Source organism: Nematolebias whitei, chromosome 11 (genome assembly GCF_014905685.2).
Source record: "Nematolebias whitei isolate Nwh7 chromosome 11, NemWhi1, whole genome shotgun sequence".
Lineage (NCBI taxonomy): Eukaryota > Metazoa > Chordata > Actinopteri > Cyprinodontiformes > Rivulidae > Nematolebias > Nematolebias whitei.
The window spans coordinates 2,941,220-2,952,666 of record NC_056508.1 but is presented as its reverse complement, the minus strand read 5'-3'; the positions used below and the strand labels follow the sequence as shown (position 1 = coordinate 2,952,666).

The 11,447-nt window shown below is 41.2% G+C and overlaps 1 protein-coding gene across 1 annotated transcript in view; it reads right to left on the bottom strand.

Annotated features, from left to right (window-relative positions):
- Positions 1-11,447, bottom strand: part of avpr2ab (arginine vasopressin receptor 2a, duplicate b) — a 45,419-nt gene that overhangs the window by 28,479 nt on the left and 5,493 nt on the right. The window contains exons 2-4 of the mRNA XM_037683777.1: positions 8,685-8,930; positions 5,382-5,528; positions 5,050-5,299 (exon numbers count right to left, since the gene is read on the bottom strand). Of these exons, the coding sequence (XP_037539705.1) occupies positions 5,050-5,299; positions 5,382-5,528; positions 8,685-8,930 (643 nt within the window). The remainder of the gene's footprint in view (positions 1-5,049; positions 5,300-5,381; positions 5,529-8,684; positions 8,931-11,447) is intronic.

Genomic DNA, 11,447 nt, shown 5'->3' with positions numbered 1-11,447 from the left:
AAACTGGTTGATCCACTCTGAGAAGGTGCTATTTAAGAGACTGAGCTGAATACAGCACCTCAGACTGAGGAAGTCTCTCGGACGGGAGACGAAACGTTTCTATATTTTTTGTTGTTTTGCTTTGTTTTGGTTTTTTTTGAATGTCCAGAGGACCAGATTGAACTTTTTTAGATTTTTCCACCTGGATTATTGAGCATGCATCAGGATATCTTCTCCAGGATCTTTGATAGAAAGGGAAGTTTGGAGATAGGTCTGTAGTTTTCAGGCAATGAAGAATCCAAGTTTGGCTTTATTAGCAAAAGACAGACAATAGCAGTTTTAAAATAGTGTGGGACAGTGCCAGAACAAAGAGAGGAATTTATCACTTGTACAACACTGGGGCCAATACAGGTAAAAATATCTTTAAAAAGCGACGTAGGAAGGACATCAAGGGGACTCGATGAGAGTGTCATATGACCCATTAAATCTGAGATGTCCTTAATTGAAACTGGGGTAAAAAAGGACCACTTATCAGGGGTCAGTGACAAAGGAGCCAGTAGAAGGGAAGATGAAGGACAAATACTGGCCCTAATGCTGGAAACTTTATCAATAAAATAATTTAAAAACCGATTGCAATCTGCATACGTAAAAGCACTTTGAGACGAGAATGCTGGAGAGACAATGTTCTTGATTGTATCAAATAAAGTTTTTGGATTACGTCCTTTGGAATTGATGAGATTAGTAAAATAACGAGCTCTGGCAGTCTTGAGCATCTCATTTAGAGAGCTGATCAGATCTTAAAGATGTAGTCTATGAACCACCAATCCAGTACGTTTCCACAGACGTTCAGTTTTCCGACATGTTCTCCTCAAACTAAGGATTTCATTGTTGATCCACGGACAGCTAGTGCGTTGGACAGTGCTTTGTTTCAATGGTGCTATAATGTTCAATATTTCCATACAGTGAGTGTTAAAACAGGAAACCACTGAATCTCCATTCATGATGTCATAATCCAAAGAGGCGGAATCAAATAGAGCAATAAAAGCATCAGAAGTGTGTTCAGAGATAATCCGCCTCTGTCTCAAAAGGCAAGAAGGAGCTGGATCAGGACAGAAGGACACATTAAAATAAATACATTTGTGATCACTTAAAAATATATCCTCCACACGAACATCTTCCACATCCAGGCCTAAAGAGAAAACAAGGTCCAATGTATGGCCTTTATGATGAGTGGGGGCACTCACATGCTGAGTAAAGTGAAAAGAGTCTGTGATGGATATAAAGTCTGCTGCTGCCTTACAGGTAACATCATCAATGTGAAAATTAAAATCACCCAAAATTATAACTTTCTCCAACTTAATAATGGAGGACAGAAAATCAGTGAATTCAGATAAAAATACACTAGCTGAACCTGGAGGTCTATAAACTAAAATACAGTAAAATATTTTCAAAGAGCCAGCTTTAATTATTTGCTGCTCAAATGTAGAGAATGGGGCTGGATTTACAAGTCTGCAGGAAAAACAGTCCTTGAACACGGCTGCTAGTCCACCACCTCTACGCGCTTCACGGGGTGTTGCAAGAACGGCACAGTTACCTGGACAGAGTTCCCGCAGATGAATGAGATCCAAGCTTCGTTGCCAAGTTTCAGTTAAAAACATGAAATCAAGGGACTCCTTCGTAATCAATTCATTCAAGACAAAACACTTGTTGCTGATAGAGCGTGCGTTGAAGAGGGCCATGTGCAACGATGACATTTCAGCAGCTCCCATATCCGCTAATAGCGGCACACAGATTAGGTTGATCACATCAGAAGAACGATTACGACGAGGAGGTACCTGATGGTGAGCATGATGAACTTCATCCAAGCAGGTTGAATAATATACAGAAGACAGGCAGGTAGAGGTCCACACTGGCCAGGTTTCAGGTGACGTGTCAAACTCCCAATTAGATGAAACAGTTCATAGACAGCGAGGGTCTCCCCGCTTCCCAATAAAACGTCTGATACAGCCTCAGACGAACCAGGACACCGGCTCTAGATCCTCTTTTCCGCTTTAGACGAGCTTTAGACAGGTCTAAGAAAAGTGCAGCACAATAATCTTTAGCATCCAGTGCTTCAACAACGTCATTAAGAACCTTCAGTGAAGCAGTGGTTGTGCTGTGTTGTTTCCTGAAACCAGATTGATGTGGAGGTAAGATGTTAAATGAGTCCAGGTCATTTTTGATTTGAGAGTTTATCAGTTTTTCTAGAACCTTGGCTAAAATGCAGAGTTTAGAGATTGGTCCATAGTTGTTCAGTGAGGGGGGGTCACCTTCTTTCAGCAAAGGAAGAACAAAGGCTGTTTTCAAGAGTCTGGATGGAGTTTTGTCTCATGGAGAGATTGAAGATGTGGGTCACAGGGACTGTGATGATATGAGCAGCCAGCCTTAAGAAATAGGGTGGAAGTTCAGCTGGACCTGCAGATTTTTTTTAGGATCAAGATCTTTTAACAGTTTATTGACCTCACTGACTGAGAATGGAGAAAAGGAGAAGGTGTGATTAACTGAGGATTGACTTGTAGGAGGGATTTGATTTGTAGAAGTTTGGTTATTAAGTGAAGTGGCTGATTTTCTGTTAGTAACTGTGTCAAATAAAGAACCAGAAGCAACAAAATGTTTGTTGAAACAGTTCAGGATCTCGTGCTTATTTGACACAGGAACAGAGTTAACGAGAAGTTGTGATGGGAGGTCAGATGATTGGGGGGTGCCTGAGAGAGCTTTAATAGTTTTCCAGAATCTGTTAGGGTCATTTAGATTTTTGGAGGTCTAAGATAAGAAATAGTTACGTTTTGCTGCTTTGACAGCAGTTGTACATTTATTCCTCATCTGCCGAAAACTCAACCAATCAGTGTCTGAGTCAGATTTTCTCGCTGCGGCCCAAAGATGATCTCTCCTGTGCAGGAGGTCAGCTAGCTCTGGAGTCAACCAGGGGCTGTCTCGTCCCTTTATTCTGAACTGACGAAAAGGAGCATGCTTGTTCACAAAATAAATGAAACTATTATGAAAATAGTTCCAAGCAGAGTTCACGTCATCAGTTAATAGAATATGATGCCAGTCAAAGTGGGATAGATCCCAGAGAAATGACTGTTCGCAAAAGCATTTCAGATCCCTTTTTTAAATTAATCTGGGCTTAGAAGGTGGAAGTTTAATGTCTCTGAGAGCTGCTTATTACACAGTGATCACTCAAAATGTCAGTGAATACACCTGTTAAAGACGGGAGCTGGCTGCGGACCACCGGACCCGGAAACCACCTCCTGCCCACGTCTTTTTCCCCCGGCTCAGACCTCCCTCAGAAGTGGCAACTCATACTACCAATAAATCAAGGAAAACGTCAATTCAGTTTTACCAATTGTATTAAGTCAAGGCAGGAAAAAGTTACAGTTTCACCGCACTGGACTCTCCGGTCTATGACACGTTCTCCAAACCCGGAAGAGCCCCGATGTCCCATGTCATTACTCATTTATAGGGTCCTAGACTCCGCCTTCGCAGAAGGGGAGCTCAACCTATCAGTGTATGAGGGGGCGTGACTAAGTGTGATTTCAGTGGATATTATGTGGGTCTGACGTGTTAGGAAATATGAGACAGTGCTTCAAAAGCCTTCTACGTGATGTGGCAAGCAGATTAAACTATTCCTTGACCGATATTAAAATCCCAGGGAGACTCTCTTTAGAGTTGCTGGCCCAGTTTAACCCAGACATAACCGGGCCATAATTTCATTATAATCCCATCTCTGAGCAGCTCCAAACCATAGGACCAGTCCAAAAATATCGTGACACACCTGTACCAGGGAATTTGTGAGTCATATTTGTTAGAAATATGTCAAAGATGGAAGATTTTTCAGGATGGTTTTTGTTTGGTCTAGTGGGAGAGTTGATCATTTGGGTTAGACTGAGTGACAGGCAACATTCCTTGGATTTATCACAGAGGGGGGTTTACTTATCCCAGTCAATGTTGAAATCTCCTGCCAAAAAAACTCTTTGAATTTTAAAGTTCGAAGGAATTCCATCAGGGAGGACAGAGCCTCGGGTGTTGCTGAGGGGGGACGATGACAACCTACTACATATAAGATCTGGCCTCCATTCAAAGTGATGTTTACGGCTAAGGCATCAAACTGGTTTGGAATTGTTTGAGCAGACACAAGACTAGAAACCAGAGAATCTCTGATGTAAAGAGCGACTCCACCCCTTTTTTGATGATTACAGTGATAGGTGTTAAATCCATTGATTACCATTATTATATTATCACTCTGGGTTCATGAGACACGCCTCCATTTAGGAAATCCATTTCATAGTTTGAAGCCAACATGCATCATGGATCGGAAAGCTCTGTAGGTTGGATTGGAAAAATCCGATACGTAAATTGTGCTTGTATCGGATGCCGATACTGATATTGGTTCGAATCAGACCCATCCCTAGTTAAAATACTACAAAAATGCAGTAGTTTACAAAACAAAAAATATGTTTGCGACTTTGTCTACAGCTCTAACCACTGCTCCACCATGCTGCACCCAACAGGATTAAGTGTTAAATAATTCTGGTGTAGTATTTCATGTTGCTGGACTGTGAAACATAATGCTGAAAGTCAAGAGTACATTTTAAAGACCACTTACTAAACCAGTACAAGGAGGCCTGGACAGCTTTAAACACATTAACACTGACAAGTCCAAAAATGTTCAGTCAGGTCATCTGGACAGTTTCTTTTTTTGTGCTGAAACGTTTCACCTTCCATCCAGAAGCTTCATCAGTCAAGGAAACAACACAAAACTGATTCTCCCCCAACAGCTTACTCCAAAGTGGAACAAACCATCTTAGCGTTGGTGCTAAGATGGTGTCTGACAAGTGTTTAAAATGGAAAGTTCATCCATTTCCTTTACCAGCGTGTTCCTTTCAGGATCACACTGTGCAAAACGAGGCTGGGTGCACCCTGGACAGGTCCAATGCAAAGCTCAACGTGTGAATCTGAGTTTGGGTACATTATATTTTGTCTACTTCACAGGAGGAGGTAAACCCATCAAAACACTAAAGTCTGTCTCACCAGTGCTGCAGGTGTCAGTTTCATACTGTGGTCTGATCCTACTGGACCTGAGTGGACTCATTGGCAGGTTCTGGTCGGTGGATCCAGTATCCAAGTTGTTGTGACTCTCGGGGTGGTGGATTGTGAAGGGGCAAACATAAACGGGTACAGAGGGCCCCCCTCCACCTCTTCTGCTCTGGTTGTCTTGTCTGTACAGGCGGCACCCTGATTTCTGGTACAGATTATGATAAATTTCCATGTAGATGCGTACCTGAGAAGAAACGAGCATTTCCATGACGATAGCACTGCATTAATGTTTCCCACCTGTTCAGCCATGGTTCATCCCTCTGTACCTGACAAACAGTAATGATGAGGAGAGGGATGATGAAGACAGCCAGGGTCATCCATGTCACATAGGCTTTAAGACCCCAGGACTCTGCAAAGGTTCCCCAACATTCGTACACCCCCGGAGCCACTTGTGAGCGGGAGAAGATGAAGACCTGCAACCATTTGTGGGGAAAGGTAAAGATATTTAAGTCATGAAAACGTGACTTCCACAAGTGAAGCACGTTCCCATATATGAGGAAAAACAGCCCAGGGAGACACGTCTGGCTTCACCGGAGGACAGAGAGGAAAAAAAAAGTTAAGTAAAACTAAATAAGTACTTGCTTTTAAAAATACTTAAAGTATTAAAAGTAAAAGTACTTGCTGAATGTATTACCTAATGCAATGGTCTACAATATCATTAAATGTACCTACCTATGTATATTTTCTGTAATACATTAATAGTGTTGTTTCATTTTAATGAACAATGTTGCAGATAATACAAGTTTTTATTGAGTTTACTCTGTGACACATTTCACACTTGGACTTGTGATTCTGAGTCAGAATTTCAGGGATGACCTGCAGAGTTAAATGTCATTAATCAAAATAAGAAAGAGGAATGATTTTACCTTTGAAAGTTTTTATTTAACACAAATCAAAACCAACGTGTCATTTTAACTGCAGTAAAACTTCAGTAAAAGTTGTCTGCCTGAACAAAATGAGCATTAGACACAACTAACAAAGGAACAGGCTCTGATCAGTTCAACTCCAGTTTGTCATCAACTCTAGTTAAAATATGTCTATTCAACCTTGTAATGGGTCAATATTGAACAATATTTTAACTTCCTGACACCATTTTTAAAACTTGGACCTGAGTGTCGAACCATTTGGAGACATGTCTTGTCTCCTAACATCATGAACTGACACATTTTAATATTGCAGCAATAATTTCTTGTTCAAGTTCAGAAGAAGTTGGTTTTCAAAGATTCTTTGAGTCCAGTCTGGATCTTTTGAGAGAATCTGTCCTGCTGTAATGAACAGTCTTTCAATAAGGTCATGGGTGGCATGTATCTTCTGGCTGACTCTCTTGCGGTGGAATACATTTTGAGTGTGTTAGCGGTGCTGCAGGTGCACCCAGCTCAGTGACATATATTCTAGAATATACGTTAGTGGTCCAGCTCTTCTTGAAGGCGGGGCCTAATGTTACCTGCCCACTTTGCAGTGATTCAATGAACCAGCTCCCCTCTCACCATTGGTTACTTTCAAACTAATGAATAAATCAAAATACTGCAACATGAATGACAACGCATTACAAAAATGTAGTGTAGTAGAAAGTACAGATACTTGATGTAAAATGCAGTGGAGTAAAAGTCCAAAGTACCCACGTTTAACTCTACTTAAGTACAGTAATGAAGTACTTGTACTTAGTTACATCCCACCACTGGTTTAAGCAAAATCTCATACGATATAGTGACATCTCATGCTCAGAGTACGTGTTGTGAATGACTGTCAGCTACTACCAATTCAAGTTTTAGCTGCATAATTAAATTCACTTAGTTGGAGCCTTTTTGTGTTGGCTAATGTCAGTTAGCTTGTGGCGACCACCTTGATTTGTATCAATACCAAAAGATAGTCGGTTGCAAATGTTCATTCAATGATTACTTTCTAGAAGTTTCATGAAATATGCCGAGTACTTTGAGATATTTTGCTGACAAACGAGGTTGACTCCAAGATTTGTGCAAATGTGTGGAGCAAAGATTTTGCACAATTTGTAGCAATTTGAGTATGTGTCATGACTGACTCTTGCATACAACCACAACAAATTTTAACTCATTAGCTGTAAAACTGACTTTGAGCCACTTTAGTTTCTTTTTAAGTTCATTTGACTGCACTTTTTTAATCATATTCACTAGAGATGCACCGATCCACTTTTTTTACTTCCGATCCGATCCCGATACTTAAATCTAAATCTCTACCGATACCGATCAAGTTCCGATATCATGATCATTGATTTTATATGAGGCTGTAATAATCTGCTCTCAAGTACAATTTGTACAAATATATGCATGCATGTCCAAAAAGACAACTTGAGGTAAGTTTTATTAATGTTGGATAAGTTTTAAAGTTAGAATTAAATTCTAACTTTAAAACATGTTTCTTTTTATTCCTAGATTTAAAGTGGATATTAAAGTGATTAATTTAAGTGATTGTTTAAAGTTATTTTATATTTTATAAGGACAGATATAAGATTTTTTTCTTCTTCCTGCACTCTTTTCATTAAATATATTTTTTTATGATTTTTTTTATTTATTATGTTTCATTTAAATGTATGAATTAAATAAAATGTTAAATGGCTTTAAATACCTGCTAAGATCATGGCATAAACCAACAGACATGTTCCTGTTTTTAGTATTTTACATCACTTTATAATGTAGCTGTTTTTGTTTTTAATATAATTTTCAAATCATATGTTTTTTATGATTGTTTACTGTTGTACTGATAAATATCTCCTGGAGGGTAAACTAGATCTTGGCTGCAAGTATCAAACTGAGAAATCCTTTGTTTTCTACAACTGATAGTGGTTGGTCATTAATTATGATGAAGTTTAGCAACTTCTCTGTAAACATTAGAGCTCCGTGGTTTCAGCGACGTCTTCTTCTTGTTCAGTCCGAAGCAGGCAGCCTGATTTCAGTCAGCTGCGCTCAGTCTGTCCCTCCTCAGAGACGGAGGGGCTGAGCGGGGCAGATTGGACGAGGCTGGCCGGGGTCGAGTCGCCTGTTGTGGGTTGAGCAAAGAGCAGCGCCCCGCTGAAGCCACGGAGCTCGAATGTCCATCGTAAAACTAACTTTACCGTGGTTTAATGTGGCGCTGTGGCTCTGCAGACAGTGCACGTTGCTGTCTTGTTTTGTGGTGTTTAGTGTAAAACACTTCCACACAGCGACATGTTTAGATGAAAAGTTTGTTAGCTGTTAGCCACAGTGCTGCTAACTCAGTCCTCACCTTTGTAGCTGCTGCAAACTATGAACTGGATTTCCTGAATGTGAGACAGGTCTTATTACTCTGGGCTCATGAGACACGCCGCCGTTCAGGAAATCCATTCCGTAGTTTGAAGCCAACATGCAGCGCAACCACAGATATGCATGGATCGGAAATACGGCAGGTTGATTGGAAAATCCGATTCGTAAATTTTGCTGGTATCAGAGGCCGATACCGATACTGGATCGGATCGGCCCCAACCCTAATATTCACATGACTCCATGTGGTCACGTCATTCTGCATGTTAAATTATTTTGTTTTTGTTGTGTAATGATGGTGGTAATTGAGTGTTCTACCTGTGGCAGACTGAGCAGCAGGGACAGACCCCACGCCTGCACTATGAAGGTATTCCAGCGCTTCGAGGCCCCGCTGCGATGGGCCCTCAGGGGGCAGCAGATAGCATAATGGCGATCCATTGTCATGGCAACAATCATGTAGGAAGAGGCAAACATCCCGAGAACCTGCAGGTATTTCACCAAGCGACACAAGAAGTCCGGGCCAGGGAAGCGACCCTTAGCATCCCACACCAGCTGTGGTAATACCTCAGATAAACACAGCAGGAGGAAGACAAGAGCACACTGGAGTTAATGGAGCAGTATTTAACACAATTAAAGATGGCAGCCACCTCTCTAAAAACACAGAAATGGTTATAACTCAATTAATTTTACAGTTATTGACCTACAATGTGGTTGTAGCTGAAACCGATCCCCAACCCATATTCTGATCTCTAAAAGCTGCTGGATACTTTTTTGTTCCTCACTTGCTCTTGAGCAAGACAGATGCTTTTTCTTCCCTCTCCCATCCTCATCCTGCTTTTCGCTCTCTGACTTGTGTATCAGAGCTCCTATTTACACATCTTCTGAATTCCTGGGATATGTGTAAACTAAGAAGGCTTTGTCTTTCTTCCAATTTCTTTAAATTATTTTTTACTAGTACAATGGAACTATCCCGAATTGTATTTTCTATTATTAAAGTAGTTAAAGTAATTTAAAATAAAGTAAATTAAAGTAATTTGTATACATCTTCCATTTGATTTCCAACCAGTAAGAATGTTATCCTGACCAGGAGAAATGTTATTATGGAAATCTAAAAAAGTGATTGATTTATAGATAACTTTAATAATCATCAGAGGTGAAATGTGATTAGACACAGCAGCAGAAGAAAAGTTGTAGAATACAGCAGAGTGAAATGCAAAGCAAAATGAGGCGGCTCAGTCCAGATCAGTGACCTCAGGTCTGAGATGTACCACAGGGTCAGGTGAACTGAATATTCTCACTGCAGCTGGATTTTCTGCAGTGTTGCGTTAAACAGCGGGATTAGATTAGTCTGTTGCTAAAGCTGCTTTTCAGATTGTCCACTGATTTATGGAGGGGGTGGGAGGCATTTTCCGTGAATTCTTGTGGTTCGTCCAGCAATCTTTCTCAACCACCTGCTCCATGATGACGAGCTGCGAGCCCACAGCAGACTCTGCCTTCTTCATGACTTTCTTCACTGTGTTGATGTCCTTTGCTTGGATGTCTGCGCCCCAGCACACTGCAGCAAAAAATATGGTGCTCGTTGCAACAGACTGGTAGAAGATCTGAAGCATTTTGTTGCAGATGTTAAAGGATCTGAGCCTTCCCAGGAAGTAGTCTGCTCGAGCCCTTCCTGTGCACTGCATCAATGTGACCACTCCAGTTTGTTGTCCAGATAGACCTCCAGGTATTTGTATTTTGACACCATCTCCACCTGGTGGTGGTGCAGGATTGTCCCTTTTGAAATCAATAGCCAGTTCCTTACAGCGGCCGGATTCATTTTTGAGGTGAGGGGGCCATGGGGTCTTTCGTCACCTTGCACTCTCTGTTCATGCACCTTGAATGTCAGGCGCACATGTTCAATTTTACCACAGTGATGTAAGTTAGTACTTTAACAGTCATCGATTTGGAAAAGTTTGCGACAAATGTTCTTTTGAAAATGAAAAACATAAATACACTGTCCTCTCTTTCCATCTGAACCAAACAGTCCAAAAAAGGCAGCTTGTTGTCGTTTGCATCCTCTCTGGTTAACTTGATGTTATCGACCGAGTTGATGTGTCTGGTGAACGCTTCTATTTCCATGGCTTGGATTTTGACCCAGGTGTCATCCACATATCAGAACCAATGGCTTGGCGTTGTTCCCTCATAGGAGTGTAGGGCTCTCTGTTCCACTTCCTCCATGTACAGATTGGCAACAATGGGTGACACTGGAGATCCCATGGCACAGCCGTGCTTCTGTCTGTAAAAACTGTCATTGAACTTGAAATAAGTGGTGGAGAGGCAGAGATCCAACAGGGCGCAGATCTGGTCCTGTTGATTAAGTCCTTGTCTTGTAAAAGTTGTTTTCTGACGGTTTCTACTGCTTCAGAGATGGGTATGCATGTGAAAAGAGAAGTCACATCATACGATACAAGGGTTTCTCCTGGGGTTAGTTTCAAGTGTTGAACTTTGTTAGTAAAATCAATGGAGTCCTTTATGTGATGAGGTGTGTTTCCAACAAGAGGAGCTAAAATACCAGCCAGATGTTTAGCAATATTGTATGTCACTGAGTTCATGCTGCTGACGATGGGTCTGAGTGGTGTTCCTTCTTTGTGGATTTTTGGAAGTCCATAAAGACAGGGAGTGGCTTCCCCTGGGTACAATCTATAATACAACAATCGATTGATTGTTTTCTCCTTTTCAAGTTTTTAGTCTGTGACTTTCTTTTTATAGGTGCTGGTTGGGTCCCTCTTCAGGGTCTCGTAGGTGTTGCTGTCGCTCAGTAGTGTAGTTATTTTTTCCCGGTAATCAGAAGTGTTGAGGACTACTGTGCATCTTCCTTTATCAGCTGGTAAAATGGTGATGTTTTGGTCCTGGCTGAGTGATGTTACAGCTTTCCTTTCCTGTGGTGTGAGGTTTGAAGGAGGCGGTTTGGCACTGGAGAGGGTTGCTGATATTTCCATTCTGAGCTGTTCTGCCTCTCCTTCCATCAAGTTGTTGTTCCTAATCACGGATTCAATGGCCGTGATTAGTTCCTCAACAGGTATTTCTTGTGGGGAGATGGCA